General features: G+C 50.9%; 1 protein-coding gene across 1 annotated transcript in view; it reads right to left on the bottom strand.

The window, feature by feature from the left end:
• The window catches only part of Eip75B (Ecdysone-induced protein 75B), a 65,805-nt gene extending 43,620 nt beyond the window's left edge, over window positions 1-22,185 (bottom strand). Inside the window, exon 1 of the mRNA XM_084590785.1 lies at window positions 22,028-22,185. Coding sequence (XP_084446911.1) covers window positions 22,028-22,085 — 58 coding nt within the window. The 5' untranslated portion in view covers window positions 22,086-22,185. The remainder of the gene's footprint in view (window positions 1-22,027) is intronic.
• Window positions 22,186-23,333: the final 1,148 nt, after the last annotated feature.

Below are 23,333 nucleotides of genomic sequence, written 5' to 3'. Positions count from 1 at the left end.
AGTTCAAGCGGAGAAGTGTTCATTGGCAGAGTCAACCGGATTTTCGCTGATCACGCCTATTTCCGCGGATGTTTCCACGCAAAAGCGGTCCATTGCCATGCAAGAAAATAAAGAACGAACTGGCAGAGTTGGAATCATCGACCACTCCCCGCTTTAAGGTCAATGTGACACTGATTCAGCACTAATCCCGCCACAGTTAGCCTACTGCCAAAGAAGCTATCTCTGGTGGCACAACAACGTTCATGTTCGGAGGACGGAAGTGTTTGATCTCCGCTTTGAGAAAGACAGCAGTGATGTGATGTACGCAGAGAATAAACGCGACAGATGCTGGTTCCAGCTTAATTTCTGGGCGTTTTAACCGTATACATCCGGGTGAACCGTTCCGGACGATGCACGGCGTGTTTAAAACGAAACGCCATTTCTCTTTTCCAGTTGTAGGCAAAGGCTAACTCTTCTTTCCCTGATTCTAATTTGCATGAGTGAAGACACTGGTGATGTTCCCGAAGCCTTGCTCCAGTTAGGCCATGGATTTTTACAAGCGTCGCCTAAGTTCCGAATTTATGATTGCGCAGGTGTGCGACATGACCGACGGAGCTAATTTGCTCCATTTCTTTTTAAAACAGTCTCTACGGAGAAGGGCCGACTTTTCGCTGAAGGCAACTCCATCGCCCACTGCTGCAGTGTAAGCGGGGTACACTCGCCCGATTCGCGCTACGTGGGTTCGCAAAGGGGCTCGGATGTTACGTGGGGCACGGAGAAAAGAAAAAAAAAAAAGAAAAAAAAGGGGCGAGCGCCAGCAAAGACGAAACAACAAGAACAAAAAAAAAAAAAAATGGCTGAGACCGAGGTTCACTCAGACGAAGAAAGAAAGCGCAGGGTATAGCGGCGAGCCACGATAACCCGCGTTTCCCCTGATAGTGGCCGCTGCTGTCAGTGACTCCCCGTGACCCAGAGTAAAATAACAGGCGCAAAAATAAATTGGGCTTGTTTACGCGCCCTCCCTCCGGCATCGCGAGCTTTCCTCTTTTTCTTTCGCAGAGGCCGGCTCGAGCGCGATAACAATGGCAGCAAACACCTCCCTGCTCCCGTGTATAATGGTACAGAAAGTGAAGACAATGGTCATATGGCGAAGCGAAGGGCGGTGCAGGACAGTGTAGCACCGCGTTGCAAAACTCGTTCAATCGTTTATACCATTAATGACGTCACTTCACAGCGGCACGCCACCAACATGTAATGTGGCCAATATCGCTCACATTAAATCGAATGCGGAGGGGGAAAAAATGCACAAACAGCGCAGCAAGATGGATGCCTTCTCATAAAGGTGTTTGCGCACGCCAAAACGCTGAGCCGATGTGTTGTGACACGCTTGGCGATACCCCCGCTGCTGTAGGCGAGATACACGCCGCGGGGGATAACGCACACTTTGCGAGCGCTCCCTTCTGGCTCGACAATGCTTTCCCAGCGACTCGTGTTCCTTATGCGCGGTAAGAAAAAAAGTTGGCCAATGACGTAAATCGTTCGCCTTGTGGGCGTGCGTCATCGCCTTGGCGGCGCCCGAAAGAGGGAAGAATGAAGCATGTAGTCCTCATCAGTTACAGGCATGGCTTAAATATATGCCACCAAAACAGACCTCTACGCACACGCTTAAAGGCGCGCCGGCATTATAAAGAGCTCGCGCGGACATGTGCGAGCTCGTGCGACTTGGGATATAATGTCGCTGTTTAAAGGCGACCGCGAGCGGTCATTCCGTTCACGGCCGCTGCTGTGGGCTGCAAATAACGCACTGCATGTATGCCACGCGCCGATGAGCAGAGCTATATAACATTTCTCACGAGACAACAGACGCGGGGTGAGAGAGAGAGTCTGACCGCCTGGAAATTCCGTTTCGATGCGTAGTCGCGCGCGCGGTCGTGAATCATGTGACATTTTCACGCTCAGCAAAGGTCGAAAGCGCAGTCGCCCGCAAGTGTGAAAATGTAGCGGCGCGATGAAGGAGAAGAGAAGCGGAGGGGGTGCCAGAGCGGAGCATAGTCGCGCGCTTGCTTTCACAATGGCACGCCGCTAGCGGGGCCGACGGGGGGCGATTATTGCCATCTTCCTGCATAATCACAGCAGCGGCGGCAGGGCACTCTTGGCTCTCTACTCGGCCCTTCCTTCCCCCTCCTTGGAAGAAGGGGATGAATATGCACGCGTAGCCTTGCCGCGTGCGAAGGCAGGCAAGGGCGTTCGCCCGCGCGCGCGCCGAGGTCCTGAGAGCCGCCGCGGCGGGGAAGCCATTCAGCCGATAAAGGTGAACTACTTTTCGGGGCCGCGCCACTGAGGTCGCGCCGGCATCCACGTAGCCCAGCTGGGTGCGCGCTTAACCTTTTCCCAGGAACGCGCTTCCATGCATTTCCAATCTGCCGCCATGGTTAAGGCCACCGGCGAGCGGCATTTCCGTTGGGACCGTCTCGCGGAAAAGTCCCCGCCGTGACCGAGGGGCACTAGTAAGGCGATCACAGAGCGCTGACAAGTGTGCCTGATGCCATCCCACGACAAACGGTCACTCGGTTGCTGTGTCACGCGCGGTCGTCTATTTTTCCAAGCGCGGTATGCATACGCTTGTCTAGATTTTGTCATTCTGTACGAAGCGAAAAAGAAAAAAAAAAAAAAAAACAACGAACGAGTCGCGTTCGATTGTGACGTGCGCGTAATCGAAAAACGAAAGCGAACACAAGGTCCTGGCTGCAGGCATCGTTTGCGAAGCAACAAACAAAGCCCGATGCTCCACTATTTTCAGGAATGCGCTGGCACGTCAATCACTCACTGATCTGCGGGTCTCAAAAACACTATACAAAAGCAAAAAAAGAAATATGGTGAGCCAAAAAAGAACATCCGCATAAATAATGGACAAATCAGTTAGTGCTAGTTGGCAGGCTGACACTTATCCAGGGCGTCCACGTTGCTGTAACGAGACCAGTTCTGTCACTTCGTAAAGGTTGCACTGCTCTGAAATTCTTATGCCACAGCATATAGCTCTCCGTTCTCTGTCACTGACCTGTGATGACCAAGCTTTGACCCGCGCGTGTGCGGATTGCATCAGCGTGGTACTCCCTTGAAGCCAAAATCCCAGCTGGAGGCATCCACATCTTTTGCTTTACTTCACTTTCGCGCCTGATTGAAAGCCGCAAACCGGCGTTCAACTATACAACGCGGTGGCATCGTTAAGGCCCTCTTCACTGCTAAACGCAAACGAATGGGACATTTCAAGAAGGACTAACCACACCATATAACACGCTGAGATAACTGCAGTACACGTCATCAGGACCGGACATTCAAAATTCGCAGGTCATGTCCGGCTTTTCAAGATGGGAAAACTATTTCCCTTTCGTTTAGCGAATTGAGATGAGAAAGAAAAATATGTCAGGACTGTGGATGAATAAGCTAGCGCTGACAAAGACGGCCTAATGAACACAGCTACGCTGGTTGGCTGATTTCTCATTCTTTCCGAGGTTTTAACTTTTCTGCCCTACGGCTGAATATTGGACGGCCTAATGAACACAGCTACGCTGGTTGGCTGATTTCTCATTCTTTGCGAGGCTTTAACTTTCCTACCCTACGACCGAATATTGCGCAGAACTAAGTGTGGTAAGCTGTCTCAGCTTAAACGGGTCTGTGCATACTTTCCATTTTAATCAGTTGCCGTTCAGCATCACAAAATATCTCGAGTAGCACCTGCAGTTTCTGCCTCCATATAGTCAATGTTTAAACATCTCGGAAGATCGATAAAAAGGGGCAATAAATAATCTCAATCGCAGACCTTATTCATCAAATGGAGTCTGATAAGGGAAGCAGTCGCACTAACATTGGTAAGCCACGCAAAATGCTTGAAACTACCCGAACGAGCTGTATATATGCGTACATTTAAGAAAGCGAAAAGGCAGGAACTGGTGCTAAAACGCAAGGCCTTTCACCAGTGCACATATTAGTCCGAGCACAAACAAGTAACCTTCAGTGCCGCTGATATCTAAGAGCCTCAGCGACAGGCCTATAACGGAACCATTCAGTTCCTCCACTACACAGGGTCATTGAACTGCGAGGCATGTTGATAAGAGAGCACAATTGCCCGCACCGGTTTGTCCGCGGTATCTGCCTCCGCGCCGAGCAGAGCGCAACCAAGCCACTGCTGTCTACCCTCACCCTCGAGACTGAAAAGCGGAGGTTGCTATTCAGAACCCCTGCGGTTCGCCAGAACGCAGAAGCGAAACCCTTTGCAGTTTTTCGACGCACAGCGGGAGTTACGAGCACTCAAGTATGCGTGGTTCGCGACGGCTCGCTTGTTTCTTGCCATCCCTGATGTAACTTGATTCTGTAAACTACCGAGTCCTCCAATTTTCACGGCGCCGTGTATACCGTAACGTAAGATCAAACAAAGTAAAGCAAGCGCATTCTTATGTAACAAGAAAGAAAGAAAGGCCCATGCATTACTGCATCGCTTATCTTGAAGCCGTTGTCACCGTTGTGTATATGAGACGTTCACCAGCGTATGTCCCACTGGCTTCAGTCATGTCTTGCTTGCTTAAAATGTTTTTTAGCACAAGTATCATCCAAGTCTGAAGGCCACGCCAGACACGTCTAAATAGTCTACAAAACGACCCTCATGAAAATTTTCCTGACGTTTTCAATGGGTTGCTGTGATTTCTGGCTTGTTTTCTCTTTACAAGAATATAAACGCCGGAGCTGCTTGGCATCAAGGGAATTAAGAGCATGCCTGTCAGTGCACCTTAAATGGGAAACATAACGAAAGAGTTAAGCTAGGGAGAAAGACAGCTGGAGAAGAAGATGCAGCGTGTTGACGCATGATTGCTTGAGGACTAGGTCTACCGTCCTGCGGACTAAGCAGTGTATAGCGTCCGCGGAAGCTTGGGGAGGGGGACACTACCTCGGGAAGCAACTACACCGTGAACACAGTGCATTTGAGATCGTAGGCCCCCCCCCCCCCCCCCCCCTCCAAAGTATTTGTTTCATAGATAGTCCGAAAGCTCGAGAGGGAGCGCGCTCCGGTTTGCTCGGGCAACGCCGGTTGTTTTCGCGGTATCGCGCGACTCCATTTTCCCTCCGCGCCAGTGGATCAGTGAGCCAGCGCGGGAAATGCGCGCTCGGCCTCGCGGACACGTCACAGGAAGGCGCGTGCATTGACAGCAGCCACCCCTTCGCTGGCGGCGCACATTAGTCACGTTCGCAGCAATCGCCCGCTTTAAATAACGCCCGATGGACTTCAACGCACCGGAGACGCCGCCAGCACGAGTTCGAGCAGAGCGCGGCTACGCTTTCTCACTTGCGTACGCGACCGCAATCGGCTGGACACTAAATCGGGCTTTGGTCTCCGAGCGGCATTTGTTCCATTGCTCGACTCGGCAAGGTGTCGTTTAGCATCGATCGAAAAACAATTCCGACGGCAAAGAAAAATCTAGCAAGACATAAAGGGGACGAGAAGGAGAGAACAAGAACACCTGGTGGGCGATCTCGAATTAGCGAGTGTTTTTTTGTTATTTCATATTACAAATTGATAGGGGGAACTGCACAATGAACAGTTCGCCAGCTTTTGGTCCATGCGTGTATGCCGCACGCACGAACACAGAAACCAAACATCAACAGATAGCATCACGGAAACAATAATACAGAAAAGCGGCTCCCTCTGGCCCACATCAGCAGCGCATGCTGTAGGCAGACAAATTCCCTTTTCCCAGTACTTCATTTGGTTCCGAATTAAGTGAACTCGAAGAGGAAGTTCACCTTCCAATGTCCAGTTCATTAATGTGGGCGAGTCAAGAGATCTTTCATCGTTCATTCCCCCCCCCCCCCCCCCGCTTTTTCAAGGCTGTTGTTAACATCATAGCATCAATCATGTGCCCATTTCTTCGGCGCCCGTTGATGACGCGGACAAACTAACATGCTGTGCTGTTGTAACAGCCTGCCATGAAAGAAACTGCATCACAGCGATGCCATCTACCCACCGTACCTAGCAGTTTTCATAGGCCAACGTGTGAGTGCAGCTAGCGTGCCAATTAACTTGTCTGCACGCCTGTGCACTCTCGAAGTGAAACTGATCCATGTTAGATTAATCGGCTTTGTAGCTGCATTGTTTAGCTGTTTTTTGATTGCCTCGGGTTAAAAGGAGAACGCAGCATTTTGTACCTTTTGTGAGAACGCCGAAGACGATGTTTGATGGCAATGTTTTCACGCAGCAGGCACAGCGTTTCTTCATATGCGTGTTGGTCAGTCAACAATGAAGACAAGCTGAAATAATTTCCACCATAACCTGCAATGAATTCGTGTGAGTTCCTAACGGGCGGAGAAACGTCAGCATAGTCACACGGAAATGGCTTGCTACTTGAAAAAAAAAAAAAAATATTTTAAAATAGGCTGCCCAACAGTGCGCCCGACGCGTCGTCATCGACAATTTCGAGACCTTGTGGAATCGAAACTCCACCGTACATTCTTAATCGCACGTGATGCGTTATCGAACGATGCCCCTGCGTGCCTATCACCGGGAAACAATGATCAGGACCCAGTGCCACTCGCTGCAGACGTCCGGTCAGACTGCGTATATCGTGTACTTCGCAGCATCTCACGTGACGAACCCGTAAAGAAGGCCGAACGCGTTTCCGTCATGGCAAACAGCGCTGTCTCCAGCTTCACGTTCGCATCGCAAGCACGGAGACACGCGGGACGCTCGAACAGCCACAATGAACGCGTGCCGCTTCTAAAAATACGACCCTCGATGCAGACAAACAAGCAAGGAGAGCATCAAAGGAAACGCCGGTCACCGGGGAGGGGAGAGGGACAAAACAAAGCGAAGCCCCATCCGGCGGCCGCTCGGATGACGACACGTCCCTCGGAGGGCGAGGAGGAGGGCGCGCTTGGCTTTCCCGGCGCCGCCGCCGCCGCTGCACGCGCGTTTATTGACCGCCGTCACCATGGAGACGTAACCGGGTCAAGTTCAGCTCTACGCCGCGCGCTCTAGTGCGCGGCGCTGCCACCAGGGCAGCGCTACTCTACGGGTCGGTCCGAGAGCTCCCGCGGTGCGACCTTCGCCACACCACACCACAACACGCAGGTGCAGCCCAGCGTCCCTGAGCGGTGTTGCAAGCAACGAAGATTGTTTGCGTGTACGCGGTTGCGTGACTTCATGCCCTCTTAAGATGATCTGCATTGGGAGTTTAAGCGGTCTTAGTTGAAACGGGTAAACCATTTCTGGTTAGAATATCCGTTCTTATGATGACTGCATGCAAAAGCGTCCAGAATGCTCAATGCAGCCAGAATTCTGTGAAATTATGAATCGTCAAATATTGGCAAGCTACTGGTTTGACGTCTCATAGCATTGGTTGCAAGAGAAAGGGGGAACTTGAGGTGCTGTGGAATTGTATGGAACAAAGATGACAAGCCTGGTTATATAAAAGTCTTTAATTAGCCCTCCACCCACTCGCGCGGATCCTATCTCTGAAATGGTTTGTAATAAACAGGTTGTCTTTGCTACCATTTCGCAGCTTGTTTCTTATTGCGCATCTCACCGCTCTCGATCGTTTACCTGCTTCACCAAACGAATATTTCGCCACTGGAGAGGAGAGCGACTGCGTTACGCTGCTATGCCACGTACATACAAAAGTCCACAAGTGAACTTCGAGGTTACGCCATTCCATTTAGTGCGCGGCTGCATGTACCTGGGCAACGTCACAGCCTTGCATAGCCAAGTAATTCGTCATGCAGTGCTTTGACGCGGAATGCCTGGAATTCGACCTCGGAGTTAGCGCTTCTGCCCGCGAGAAATCACAAGAAAACACCTGCGTCATAAGCGCTGCGCTTCGCAGATATTTGCGATAGCGAGACAAACAGCAGTCAAGGTCGATCCCCAAAGACACTTGGTGAAATTGTGATCTTATTCGCGTCTTAATGAGGCGCTTGGAGCTCGGAAAGCTACGCCTACAGCTTTTGAAGTAGGTATATTGCCTCACAGTCATTTGTACCAGAATGTTCTTTTTATGCCTTAAATACCGAGGGAAGCAAGACCAGCCTTTGATGAGCACAACAGTATTTTTCAGAAACGCCATAAACGAAAAGTAATTTAGAGCCTTTCACTGTTGTGCGCACATAACTAGTTTTTCTTTTTTGCCAGGTGTCAGCTTTCTAATTCTGCGGTATTTTTGAAAAAAAGAGCAGCACATTAGTGAGGAACAAAAAGAAAAAGAAAGAAATGCGCGCAACTCGACGCCCGACGTCAGCGTGTGCGGGGTAAGTGCTGCTCGTTCACGCGGACCACTTGGTATGTGCTTTGAAATGTGACCGAAAATAGTGCGCAGTTATAAAAAAGGAAGGCAAGTCTTGTTTACACTGCCGCCTGAGATGGAACGAAAACGAAGAGTAAAGCTCCATCTAAAGGCTCGAACGCACAGGGAAATGTGCCTAAAATCGATGTTTCTGGAATCGCTTGCGTTGTTTAGCTGCGGCAGCAAGGCGACCGAACAGCAATAGTTGGCGCGCATCTTCGCCAGATGGCGCCACGTCCCGTCGCGACGCCAATGCTCCCGGCGGCTGGGTCGTTGACCGCGCCGCCACGCGCATGCGCCGTGCTCGCGCAACGGGGTCAAGAAGGTGGCGCGCTTTAGAGCAACCATTACGCAAGCGATTTTAGCTTTCCTCTTTCTTTCCGGCGTGCAGTTCCGAATCCCACTTTTCTTCCTCTCCCTCGGTTTCCCTTTGCGTTGCAGCATAAGAGTGCAGAGCGCGGGGAATGCAGCGTGCGTGCCAGGAGTGGTATTCATGGAATCGCTAAAAAAGCCGTGAACAGAGTTTTTTAAGTCTCATTCTGCTTTCTTTCCTGACACAAATTATCTAAAAATTGTAATCCATGGCATTTCAGGATATTCGTTCTGTGCTTGTGTGCATTAATGGTTATCAAATCTGTCTAGTAGATGCACGGAATACAGCTGTTTAAATTCCCACGCTCAATACAACTCTCGAACCAGAATAGGAAAGCGAAGCAAATAGTGGTGCTTAAAGGGGCTCTGCACTTTTGCTTCAGGTATTCTTTCCAGATCTTTCTCCTATCTGCGCTTGATTTCCTGCCTCTTTGCAAAAATTTTTGCCCGCCCTCACTTCTGGTTTTAATTTCACCTGCTTGCAAATAACTTACACTAGCACGCCTCCGCGTATCTCAGGTGCGCTACATGGAGACAGTCACTGCAATGCTGCACCTAATATATTAAGTAGTGGTTCATTCCTTTTAATATAATGTAAATTCATCTGATGATATTTCTTGATGCAGCTGGCACACGTTGCCATGTTGAGACAGTTTTTAGTCACTCTGAACATGACACTCGGAAATATTACAAGTTGGTTATATTTTGACAGGCTGTCAGAGCCATCGCGTTGCCCCAATATACTTCAATGCGATCCATTATTCCATCTCATTCGTTCTTTTCAGGCAGTTATTTCTCGCCATCTGGGCATTTAACAGAAAAGACAGCCTGCTGAGAGGTTCGGTGCAGTGCGCTGCTTGTAGTCAATACGGATATACAGCCAACTCCCCCCTCCTTTCTCCGCATCTAACGTAACGCTTTATACATTAGACACATTTCGCATACATCATGCAGACTGCTTCGCTAGTGTGAAACTTGAGAAACATGGAGTGACGCGCCACAAGTATCCCGGAAGCACACATTTTGCAGTTTATTTTACTTTTATGTGAAAAAGTTTACGGCAAAATCTCAACAGATGAATAAGAAAACGGTAACCATTCTACTGTTCACTAATGCGTTAGCGTAGCGCCGTGCACATCTCAGTGTACATTCCGAGCTCCGTGCAACAGAAAAGGCGAAGGGCCGCCGCAGAGAATCCGCTCTCTAGTGCTGTTGAAACAGCACTGCTCCAAAGATGGCGCCAGCGGCGAGCGGCGTCGCTGACTTTCGGCGCGCGCAGCGCCAGTGCGCCTAGCGGCGCACCGTCGAAGCGCGGGGTCGTCGCCCCCGGCAGATCTGGGTCACCCGGTCTGAAAGTGGAGAGGGCCACCACCGGCAGCGGACGCGCGAGGAGGGCGCCAAATCCGCAATTATGTCACAGCCGAAAAAAAGAAGGGCTCCTTCCTACAACCGATCACGCACGGCTGCTTCGGTGGAAGCAGCAGGCGGTCGGCTCTCAGGAAGAAATAAACTGCCGGCGGTTGCAACGTCATGCTTCTGCAGGTTCACGCCACTCGTAACCTTACCGAACCAACCTTAAAGAACGCATTTGCCTGTCCCGAACAAAAACTCATTTCCGATTTTTATCAAACGTACTACTCGTTTAATGACGTTGCTGTTTTGTTAAGTACTTTTGATGTGGAAAACTTGAACAGAGTCTTGCAAATGAGTTGACGTAGAAAACGGAACGAACGTCCGGATTGTGTGCTCTTCTGTTTTCGTCCCAGCATGCACTTTAATGCTCAGGACTAATATTCGATGCGAGACTGAATTCAATAAATAAAGATATTTCACGCTTACGACCATGAACTTTTCACTTTGGCGTCCTGGGAGCACGTGACACAGACATGCAAATTTGATATGAGATGAAAAACGAAGTAATATCAATATACCGGGCCGTACATAATGAGCATGCACACAGGCTATATTAAACTTAACGATGGTGGTTTCGTAAGGAGAAAGAACACCCCACACAGGTGCTTTTCGCACGTTGTTCCACGACTTCGAGACGAAAGCGCTTTAAACTGAACGCAGCTCCGGTGGCCAAGTGTGAACGAACAGTGGTGACAGTATGTATGTTGTTTCTGTCAGCACCGAGACCTTCATCACGTGTTGTTAACGTGCATCTTGGTCATTAACGACTGATTAGAATATTGGATTATTTAACGTTGCTCATTTTGCTCATTGAAGAACCTTTGAATCTACTGTCAGCGTTGCAAGCACTGCCTGCTATAATGATGAAAGCCCGTCAACTGCGTTGCAACCCAAGATATCTTTGAGAGGCAGCCTAGCCCACTAAAATGAGAGAAAATACACCCACGAATATCTGTGGCTGGACGAAAACTGTCATCTGGCGGTGTAAACTAGATGTATCGTATTCGTATGTAGAATGTGCCCTACTCTTGCCCCCCCCCCCCCCCCCCAAAAAAAAAATAATTTTAATCAATCAGGCCAAAATTCAACTACTGTATTCCGCGTTCTTTATTATGATTTAAAAATGTGACGGCAGATTTAATGAATTTTATGAGATATAAGTATAGTATCACATAAAAAAAAATATGAGACTCCAAATGCAATAATTGCTGCTTAGAAGTTTGGGGCACTTGCTTAGAGGAATAACATTGCCCTTCCTTTCTGAAGGTATGAACTCAAGGCCTGCGGACTTTCTCGGATGATCGTAAGAAGCCGATCGATAGTATAGTCACAGCGCAATGTGAGGCAAATCCAGGTAGAGAAGTAAACAAATTAACGTGATTCAAACTAACAAACGAAGGAAAAGGAATGGACGAGAACCTTGCTTCGCATCGTAGTACAAAGTGGGCAAGTGGCAACATGAAACTCTCGGCGTGATTCCAGTGCTCAGGCCACGCTGAAACACAAAGCAGATTTCATTACAAGGTTGCCATGGAGCCATTAACCCTAGGGCTCTGATCCTGCATCTGGACTCTGCCGTGAACCCCTTTTCTGCTGTTACGTCGGCGACCAGCTACCTCATGCACCGCCGTCGCCAGCGAGATCAGTGAGGAAATAGAAACGAAAGCACACAAAACACGCGAAGTACGGCCGAGAAAGAGCACGCGACCGCGGCATCGGCGCTCGGCCCTAGAAAGCCGGCAGGCTGCTGCATCCGGAAATGCGAAACTTAATCTCAACCCATTTCTCGCTTTCGATTCCGGCGGCGCGAGGGGCCCGCGCGTCCTCGGCTCGGCTGTCCCAGTTGCGGCCGCGCGGCTCCCAACGAGGACGGGTTCGTTGACTCCGCGCGCGTTGCCGGGGCGACGGGTGCCCTTCGCCGACTTTCGGCTGTCCCCCTCTCGCCTCCGCTCCAGTCCCACTTTCCTCCGCCAAGGATATTCCGGGCCGAGCGAAAGTGGAAGGCCGCCGCTGCCGCTCAGCGCGCGCGAGCGCCCTTCCTCGGCCGCCGCCGCTACCGCCACCGCTCGATTGTCTGTGGTGATGGACGACGCGGCTGTAGTGCTCGCCGGCGCTGCCCACGAGGCCGGCGCACACCGATGCTGAGTGCGCCGCTCCGCCTACTTCTGTGCAGGCGGGCGCGTACCAATTTCAGAGAGGAACTCTCCCATGAAGAAAGGCTGGGCCAATACGAACTTGATGCGTTCATTCATTCATTCGTTAAAAGTTTCAGCGAGAATCATCATCGCAATGTAATTCATGCGGAAGTTCCCGCAACCACAAGGTATCAAGCTCCTTAGCATGACAAAGACGGACGCAACTGTACCGTATCTGGCTTCAGCGTGTAAGTTTTTAATATATTAATGATTTCTAATGCGAGCACACTGCACACCCTGTGCGAACGGCAGAGCGAATGTGTGACTGTGGTTTTCATGTCGCTGAAAACCGGAGTAAGAACCAATGCTGAGCGGCGTGGATGGAACACATACTCTGGAGAGAGTAAACCGAGAAAAGAAACGGGGAAAGAAACAGGTGAAATTAATTGCAAACTTCACCTCTGTGTAGAACTAACAGCGAAGAAGTCTCAGCCTTGTATAGTAAACCTTACGTACCAGTTTCGCTCTGTACAGGACATTATGTTGCCTCAAAAGTAATGTGCAACACTTTGAAAGCCGGGGGCAGTGTGAGCTGATTAGTTGCCCTAAGCTTTCTGCCTTTGCGCTTCTGGTGCTGGCTTAACAACGCAGCGCAGTTTTAGCGAGTCAGTACGCAATTATCACAGTGACGCTCACGCCAGTAGATTACACGAGCGGCAGCTAGACCTGCACCGCAGCTGTCTTGATTTTCGGAATGCGCTGTAGAGCTACGGCATGTAAATTTATCGGAATGGCATGTCTTGACTAACATATAACTGTTGTATAGATTTCAATTCTGGCGAGTACTTCGCAGCCCCAATGCGCAACCAGTTTCAGTTGCTGCGAAGTTGGACACGTACCGGGGTTCTGGCGCAACAACAATAGCTCGTTCGTATGCGCGCCTGTGGCCTTTGCATAACACAGGCCTATTGGCCGGCAATATCCTTCCGCGAGTGGTCGTTGTCGACCTTTGAATGGCGATGAAAAGTTATCTGAGCGACGTAGATTGATCGACTGCAAACTGGATCCGAACAAGCCCCCCCCCCCCCCCCCCCTCTACACGAGCAAGGAAACCTCAATGACCGACATATTTATGACACGGTCAAATCAATTACGACACTAGAAAATACTCGTAGGAGCGTCCCTTCCAAAAGACGCTCATAAATCAGCCGTTGACAGAGCCTTCCAGAGTCCTAGGAAGTAGGAACGGCTTCGAGGGTGACTTTCCTTCGCCTTTACCAAACAAAAAATGAAAGTGGAAAAAATAAAAAAGTAATCCTAAAACAATGGTGAACCATATAAGCCGACAAGGAAAATACAGACGCGCAAGAAAGAGGACTACCATAAACATATACCAAAGACGGGGTAATATCATGAGGCATGCCTCGCACACTGGCTTTGATATCGTATCCCTACCGCAGAAGCCCACGTGCGCACTTAAGGCTGTAATCAAAATTATACAAGTACTTACGCATCATGGAGCACGGTGTTTCCTTCGTGTAGCTTATCAGTGACCCACTCCCCTGTCAAGATGCATTTTCCGACCTGTCTAATGCTTCAGTGTATTAGTTCTGCAACAGAGAAAACTGTAAGACCCCGCTATTTCTGCTTAATATCCATCCACGCCAGAATGAACTGCAAACCATGAGGTTTTCAGGAGCGAGCAGTTCGTTCAACGCAAGCAATTTCAGTCCTTGCATTCTTCCTTTCTTTTTGTCAGAAGGCTAATTCAGCCCAGAGCCAACAGCCTTTCGAGCACATACATAATGTCCTTAGTTTGGGCAGCGATCCCAGAATTGCTGTGAAGCGTATGGAGCGGTGTATCGCTCCATCAGCAAGCGCCTTTGGAGCGATGCACTGGTGAGGGACACAAGTGACGCGCCTTGGGGATGATTTCTTGCGGCTCATGACAAACGTTGAACGGTTCAAGTGTATATGACCAGTCCTGCATTTTTTTTTTTCGCATGTATTATAGTTTGCTGCGATTAATTTTGATTATGGGTGTGTTGGTACATTGCTTAAAAAAAAAAAAAAGAAGTCAGCGGACCAACGCTGAACTTCCAACAGATATTGTGGACTTTCTTTGAGTCAGCGTTCTTGAATGCATTTCATTACTCGTGACTCACCAAACGTAAAAACGTGAAAGAAAAGGAAACAGGCGAGACAAAAGAAACCTAACAGACGGTAGCGGGCCAAGGTTGAAACGTGCGGGCCCCTAACTATCGGTTATCGGCGGGCTTCATCACGCTTCTCACGCATTGCACCTCGCACTCACGGGGCCTGTCACTTTGTTCATTGTGCAGCAAGTGTGTGGTATATGTCCACGCCATTTTCTACTCCTTTACTTGCGCTCAGCTTGCCGATCGCTTCGCCGGACGGCATTGCTTGCGGAAGCCGCGCGCGACAGAAATTGGCTGACCGACATATCGCGAGATCCTCGGACGTTCAGTCGGCCGCGAAGCTGAACCGTGATTAAGAACGGCGCAAGGTTGCTTTACGTGATGTGGTGAATTCAAGGCAATGCGAATAATGACTTCCTCTGAGAGGCTTGGCATTTTTGGCACTATGCGACCTCCTTACCAGTTTGTTGAATTCGTTGTTTCGCTGGCACACTGTGGGCAGCCCGGAGTCCTTCTAATGAGTATCTCCTGAGCTCGTACTCAGTGCTACAACCTATGGCTCTTTACTGTTCAAAGGGAAGGCACTTAAGCCAAGGCAGTTACCGCGAGAGCAGTAGAAACATGATAGCATGCAATGACTCCGCATTTTACGCCTATTTTCTTAAGGTTCGATATTTAAAGAGCGAAAAAGGGAGTATTGCAGGGCGGTTCGACGTCAGCCAAGCTGTTGACTGGAGTGCAATGACAGCCTTTGCCGTTGTTCGCTCAGACTATAGGGTTTAGCAGGCTGTCGTATCGTTCGGCTGTTGCGAGCTGATCGAGCAGTGCGTTCGGCCGGCTGAGCACGGACATGACGGGGAAAAGGAGGATTACAGATTACTGCTGCCGCGGCGGATTTTCGTGTAGAGATTTTAGCATCTCGAACACTGCGGTCATATACCGTGATCGCGAGCAGCCAATACACCTTCGCACATCATACCGTGGCGATAGATGCAGGTCAGCTATGGCTCACCTAGCATCACTAGATGCCGGGTAGAGTCGCTGACAGGCTCACCATTCGCGCACGCATAATGGCGGGTTGCGGTACATCCCCCTCCACCTAGCTAAAGGTCTCTTAATATCAGTCAATCATGTTAAAATGCGCTACCAACAATCATGTGAGTACCAGAGGAACACGCATGAGAAGAATAGGTGTTCCAGAACAGCGATCGCTGTCGCTTCTACACAAGCGGTGACAAAAGCTTTGGAGCGTTTTTCTTTTCCTCCTACTGAGTACGCAAAAAAAGTACCGTCACTCGGGTACCAGAAGGAACCGAAAGGAGTAAATTAAATATGCGTACTGCTGACATCACTGCAGAAAAGCCATACTCCAACAGCACATGCGAACACTGATTCAAGAGGAACGATCGTGAGTCTGCAGTGTCACGCCTAACGAGAGTGTAGCCAGACTATTAGCGAGGTCCCGTATTATTATGATCTACTTTGCTATTTCGTTATACTCGCGTCGGCACTCTTCAAATTATATTCCCGCCATCGCTTCGACAGGTAACATGTCACAAGCAGAGGCTTCCAGAGCGAAGATAGCGATCACAACCGCAGGCAGCAGCGACGTGCCGACAAATCCCGCGGGCGCGACCCCCAGCTTTCTGACGCCGGGGAAAGGCGCGAGAGACGCGGTCTGCCAACGAACGAGCTGTGGATAGGGGGGGGGGGGGGGGGGGGGGGCTGTAAGAGGGGATATATCGGCGCGGCCATGGCTGCGCGGGCGAGCAGGCGCCACGAGCGGCTTTTTTCTAGCACACGGCCGTGACGGCGAGCGTTCACCTGCAGCGCCGCCGCACGCGCTTTTTCATTGGGGACAAGGCCTGACGTAACACACATCTCAGTTCCACGGCGGGGGCAAGGTCTCGCCGAAGCACCATTCCTTCGGCACTGCAGCCAGCCAGGCTTGCCGAACCGCGGTTTTGCAGCTGCAGCGCGCTTGTCGACGCGGGCGCCACCCGACAGGGAAGAGCGCCGCCTTTAGCGTGCTGGCGGAAAACGCCAGCTCGGATCGGGAAAGCTCCAGCAGCGAAAAGGGGAAGCTAAATGTGAAGCACGAACAACATGACGGGCTGCCAATGAAGTGTCGCGCTTTGTGCCACCATATTTCCCATGTTACAGGATGGCGCTAGGGGGCGGGGGTCGTTTTCTTACTGGAAATAGTATGAAGCCATAAAAAGCTCGACTCACTGTGAAAGCACGGGATCGCTGTAAAGTTCAGCCGCGCATGTACACGCCGTGGGGCACAACGCAACCGACGCACGCGATCCGTCTCCGCAGTTTGGGCCTGCAAACCCAGACGGTCCAGCCTACATGCGCCCGCAGCAGAAGAAGGTCGGAGGCCAGACATTTCTGCTGGGGCGCGGAGGAGTCCCAAATGCGATCCGGAAAGGCGTGGTTCGCGAATATTGCTTGGCGCTACTGTTTTCAAGTTATATTCGTTAGCACGAACGCTGGCAGGGATACTAGCATAACACTGGTCACACACTTAGGTTGCGCTACCTGTCATTGTCATTTGAACATGACAGATATGGCGGCGCTTGTGAAGCAAAATAGGGGAGGCAAGGCAGCTTATCCGTTCGCGTCCCCCTTTCAGCTTTTTGAAAAGAGCAACAAATGTCCACGAAACGTCTACGCGCGCTTTCTGTGATTATACAACGAAAACTATAACTCGATTTTTAGGCATATCTCTTCTGCGCTACAGCAACAGGCTGTGATATCATCGGCGCCCACTTTTCGGTTGCACTGCGAGCGCGCGCTCGCGTGCAAGAGATACGGACGGCGCAAAGCGGCAACCTTACCGTCGACGAAAAGCGCGAGGGCGTAAAAAGAAACAAAGGAGGCGGGAGAAACGCTGGGAGCTGTGACGCACCGTTCAAGGCGAAAAAACCGCGCGGAGAGGAGGAAGCAGCAACATAAAGCAGCAAACCCGCCGGCCTCTACGCGCTACCCAGAAACTCAGGTTCGCGAGAGCGAAGAGGCGCGCGCGCCCGCCGCCATAGCAGGCTCTCCCCCTAAAGATAGAGCCCCAGGGGAAGCAGGCGAGGAGGTGCCAGCCGCTTTCGCTTACAGTTTTGCCGCAGCAGTGCACCCGTTCGTCTCCACCCTCGACGCTCGCGAGGCTTGCGTGTGATTGGTCCGCCGCTGCCAATATGTGAACGGGCATTTTGCATGAACGCCTGTTCACGGGCGCAAGTGCGAAATGAAACTTGGTGATTTTAGCACTCTTTGCATCTTTCCTCTCGCCCAATACGTGATAAGGAAAACATCATCAAGACTACCAACCAAGAAAAATTATATGTTGTCTCCGTAAACCCCCGTCTCTCCTGTGAAAGACCGCTGAGTGTTTATTTTATCTCTTGTATTTCTCACTTGACGAAGTATTCGGACGCTGTAGTAACATTGAAGTGCGTGTTTCTGGTTCAGGCTATTCCTAAAACAGCTTTACTCGACGCATACACCACAAGAAACACCAAATTTCATTCTCTGAAAGGTTTACATGCACGCCAGCGAGTGTACATTACAGTAGTGGCATGAACTGCTACGGGAGCATGGTAGTGTCACACAATGGAATGTACGCGCGAACTTGAGAACATTGAGGCATGTCTGCTGCGCATCAGAGGGATCCGCTAGTGAGTATTATCATGAACTTCGTAATGTGTGTGTGTGCGTGTGGCACAAGAATTCTTTGTTCAGTTGCAGAATGTTGTTTTACAGAGCACGGAGCGGGACGCTATCTTAAGTTAGGGCCTAATTAAGAAAAATATTCCACCGACCTTCAGGAGAAGGTACCAAGAAAATGAGAAAACTTCTGCGCTGCCTTATCAAATACAGCAGCACTCAAGCGTCCGTGCTATGTATCAGATAATAAGGGGGAAATAAAAAATAAGAGAAATGCCGGTTTTCCACTGAAAGCAATATAAAAATGCCCCCCCCTCCCCCCACCTTCCCTTTTCGCAACCTAGGGAAAAGAAGTTTGGGAATTGTTGGTTTAAATCATACCTTTTAAACCTAAAGGACGTGTAATTGCTAACCAAGTATCTTGGGCGCACGAACGCAGAGTTAATTTTTCAATGCTTGACTGCGGCAGTCAGGTCACCAGATCAAACACTGAACGAAAAAAAAAAAAAAGAGCAGAAAGCGCGAAAAAGACGCGGGTAGCCGGCTGAGTACAACGTTTAACTTTCGCGAGTTCGCTGCAGAGTCGGATTTCAGCTGCACGCTCCTCAATTTGGCAGCATTCAGCCGCCCCGGCTCGGCGGCCTCCGAACAGGAAGCCGCTCGGGGTTCAGGCACGCAGCCGCCGGTTCAGCTGGCTAACCCGACGGGGCCCAGTGCACGACCCCCGAATGCAGTCGCAACGCCCTACGCTTCCGCCAAGCCTAGCCGCGGTGACGCAAGGATCGGATGGTGGCGGGGGGTCTCACTTTCGTTTCGGGGAGCGCGCGGCGGCGGCGAAGAAAAGCGCGGTTCTCCCTCGGGATGTCGTCACCAGTGACCTAGAATGAGCCGCGCGGGTCGTTCACCCGCCAACCTAGTCACGCGCCGCGCAGCCCTCCTCCCGCGCGCTAAGGTTGTTCCTCCTCTCCCGCTGGCAGCCGCCCTCGGCAGCGCGCCTCTCCATCGCCGTTGATACGGGCATCGATTGGGCCGCACTCTTTGCTCCGCTGTGCGGCACTGCTTTTTTCGGGACTTCCTCCCCCTTGTCCTTTTTCTTCTTGCTCGCTGTTTTGGCCTCCCCCTCGAGGCAACAGGAACGCTGCCCTCCCTGCCCCCAATGACAAGCGAATAAGTTGCTACTACTTACACATCGATCGCACGGACGTGAGCTATCGACCCGCCAATAGAACGAAACTTCGTCGCTGCTGTGCGCTAGTGATGAAGCCACGCCGAACGCGCTAATGCCTATAATACAGACGCAAGGAAGCGCGCTTCTATCCGGCTCTTGGCAGAATGGAGTCACGCAGGGGCAATTATGGAGAACGTGTTAAAGCAAAACTATCTTGAAAATCGTGTGTGTGGATCGAAGGCTATTCAAATGCGTCTAACGGGTTCTCGAAATTCCACACGAACGTTCGAAGATTTCAGCAACAAATGCTTCGCATACTTAGGCTGTCAGTGACTGCTTGCTATGGAGGTATCTAAGAAAGTTTGAGAAGCACTGACGAGAGATGCGGTTTCACACTGTTGTTCATTTACTAAAGTCATTTGTCAATAGGCGCGTTTTACAGCTTTTATTTTTCTGACATGAACCCCGAGAGGAGTGCTAGTTAAAGGAAAAATCATAGATAAAGCGCGAAAGTTTGCTTTCGAGATCAGTGCTTACATTTCCCTTATAGAAAAAAAAAAAAAAAGCTACCTGCGCGGAGCCGCAGCTATCAATCCTTCCTCCACTTTCTCGCAGCAGCCACCTGCGAACTGCGCCAAAAAGGAGGCCGGTCGGTCAGTTGCACCCCCCCCCCCCCCCCCATTTCGTATGCATCGCGGAAGTGCAGATCAAAGCCCGCAAGGGTGCCCCGTGAGGGCAGCGACAAAAAGAGGAGCGCACAGCCAGAAACAAGCATCACCACCACGCGGTACGCATCCGTGCGGCGGCCCACTCCGCTCGCATGAGGGCGGAGAAGAGGGGCCTACCAAAATAGAGGCCAAGCGCCCGCGTTGCGTAAGTGTTAGGCGCAGAGCGAGGAGGCGAGACACCTCCTTGCTCCGGACCACAAAGATGGCGCGGGGCCTGCTCTTTTCCCCTTTCTTCTTTTCTTTTCCTGGAGAAAGCGAAGCCGCGAGCTTCCAGGCGGAACTTCCGCGCGCCGAGCGTGGAACCGCTGCGTGTGGCCGCATTGCGCAACCGCCGTCACACAGTGTGTGCCGGGCGACCAAGCGATCGAGGCGCGACCCACGGCTCTCGCACAGCGTCCAAACCCTTTCCTCCCCCACTCAAGTGAAAAGTTTGGCGAACTACAACAGACAACGTGCCTCAATGAAACACAATTCATAATTCGAATAATTGTTTGCTTTGCTGTGTGCAACAAATGTCATGCGGGCATGCATGTGCTTTGGAAAATGCATAAAGCAACTGCGAGCTCATCCACACCGATTCATTTTTTTGGATAAAGAACACTCGCACACTGAGGCGGGATAACTACAACATCCGCTAGTTCATGCATGGAATTGGGAAGGCAGCAATGTTACATGCTGCAAACCTGCCGACAAGAGAAAGTCTCGCAAAAACCCCGTTCATCCGAAATACTGTGATTGCCTCGCTTCCCTTGCAATTTTGCGATGTTCATGATTCGAATTTTGTAAGTCTCGATATTTCATAAACAAACAAATAAATAAATATAAAAAGATATAAATAAATCTAGCCAACGTGACACATGCTTTCCTTAGTTTCAGGGGCTGTTGGCACCTTTGTATGAGCCTCATAACGAGGCCTCATTTCACTGCATTGTTGCTGATTAGCACGGCCTCAAGTAGTTTTTATGCACACCTGTAGCCTTCACTCTACCCAATCGCATTTGTGCGTCTTATTAAACGTAGACAACAACTTTTATTCAATTAACATATGAAAGGCCCTGAGAATGAGAAACCATGAGCAGAAATACCAGCATTTTGAATATCAACCTTCGTGCTATATCCCTGTTCATAAGTGTTAACGAATACTACCACTGTCGATTTTACCTGTTTTAAAACTGCTAACGACTGAGTGCCATTCAAACAAGATATCATTTTATGCTCCATACTTGCTATGTTACAAAACTAATGCACATTATTAGAAAATTAGAACTCGCACTACCAGGATAGAGAATAAATACAATAAGCGCGGCAAGGCATATGAAAGGGAAAGGAGGTCGTAGAAGACTAAGTCACTATATCCGTATGCAGCTCAAGCACGCAGAGAAGCGGATACATCCCAGCAAGAGCGCGCCTAAATAAAGCATGGAGAAAGACAAGACGACACGAACACACGCTCGTTCACGTACATACACAACCAGTGCTTCATCTCTAGGCGGAAGATAGACCTGTTTAATAACAGTCATTGTATCTGCAGCTTAAGACCGCAGCCATTCATGGAAGTAAAAGGACCGTCAACTAAGCAAAGTGCTTGTTCCGGCTTATTTCTCGCTCTTTAGATTTCTGGCTGCTTGGTTGGGAGTAACGAAAGCAAGCTACCATGAAGCCGAGGCTCCCAGTCGATGCCTACGAAAGCGAAACTGAAAGAAGTGAGCAGTGTGGCTCGCAACCTGCTCTCATAAACTCAGAACACCTGTGCAACTCATGCGAACGACTCTGGCATATACGGCGTACAGTACCACAAGCTCCTCCATTCTACGAGATGCATTGGCCAGCTTACATGCGTCAGGCATCGCCGCGGAACCACAGCACCCTACCGTGAAATGCGACACAAACACCTCGGAGAGCATGCTTTTCTTGCACGTGCCGCTAAGACAAGATCGATCCACCAGCACAACGCAAGCGAGCAACACACGCGCGCGCTGAAAGTCGACAAGCGCACGACGCGCACACCAGCGCGGGTTCCCGGCGCTCGGAAGCGCGCGGTTGTTGCGCGCGCGGTTACGCTGTCGGCGGAAGGGGTACTCACCAATCGCGCCTTCGTGAGGCGGCTCGGCCGGCTTGGCTTGTAAGAGTCCCTGCACCATGGCTGCAGCTCACTCGCGTTGGACCCCGGGCCCGTCTCGGCGGCACATGTGCGCGGACGGTAGGCAGGCGATCCAGCGCGGCCGCTAAGAATCCGGTCGCGGAAGTCGGCAGCTGCTCGCGGCCGCTCGGAAGTTGGATTGCGGCGGCGCCTCGACCAACTTCGGCGGCAGCGGCCCACCTAGATTCGCGCAGGCAGCGCGCCGGCGCGATGGAGAGGGGGTTGGCCGCGAGGAGGGGAGTCCAGGACGTTGACCCGCTGACGTCGGCCGCGGTGGCGCTGCCAGCCCCATTGACATAGTTTCCCGGGCTCGAGGAAGCGCCCGCGTTCCGGAGGAGCCCCGGCGCGCTGTAGGAGGAGGAGGGCCCGCCGCCGGGCTCGGGTGCGCGCTCGCCCTGCGCGCAGTCGCCGCGCGCGCGCGTTGAGACTGATCGGGCTGCTGCACGCTCCTTCGCACTAGGTGGGCTACGAGCTGCGCAGGGTGCGAGTGAGACGTAGCGGCAGCCCGATGTGCACGATTTGCGGTGTTATTCTCGTAAGTGAGCGACTAATTCAGAGAAAGTGGAGTGCAGAGCCCGAACTCTGCCTGTGCCCAAGTATCTATCGCTACTCTAAGTATAACACTTAGCATCACATTTATGTGTTCAATAACCAAATAAAAGTGTTCAAAGAAAATTCCATCTATCCCAGGCTTTAGATCGAGGGTGGCCTGACGGGCATATGTAAAGAGCCAATGGAAAAATGGCCTTTTTTAATCAAGAGAGCCGCAGGAAAACGAAGGGGTGCTAAAATTCTTATTTCATTCAATGCAGCTGGTGATCACAGTGAATGCCACTTATGCAGCGCTTGCTTATTGTGCCTCGGCACTCTGCTACCCCGTTCGCGAAACATACACCTTGCAATTGGGCTAAAATAACGTGGTTGCAGTGCGAAGCACCTCGGTTAATTACACTGGGAGTGCTGTTGGGCACGTTGTCAGAGAGTAGCGCGCCGCACTTGGTTGGACCTGCGAGGAGCCGCACCTTGGCCACTGCTGCTTTAGATCATTCATTACTGAACATAAGATACAAGAATGAACGGTGGTTTCTGCAGCTAGGTAGCGTACATTGGAAAGCTGGCTTACCAGCGGGCACACAGTAACATCCGGACCAGAATTTTAGGCATATAAAATAATGTGAGACAGATCATATCAGGCACGGCCTTCTGCTTCTAGGTAATTAGTGTCGGTAAGTAAGTGGTCTAAATAAAA

The sequence above is a fragment of the Amblyomma maculatum genome, chromosome 1 (genome assembly GCF_055883805.1).
Source record: "Amblyomma maculatum isolate TAMU_Amacu chromosome 1, ASM5588380v1, whole genome shotgun sequence".
NCBI classification, from domain to species: Eukaryota; Metazoa; Arthropoda; class Arachnida; order Ixodida; family Ixodidae; genus Amblyomma; species Amblyomma maculatum.
The sequence above is the reverse complement of the archived record's forward strand: the minus strand, read 5'-3'. Positions and strand labels throughout refer to the sequence as shown.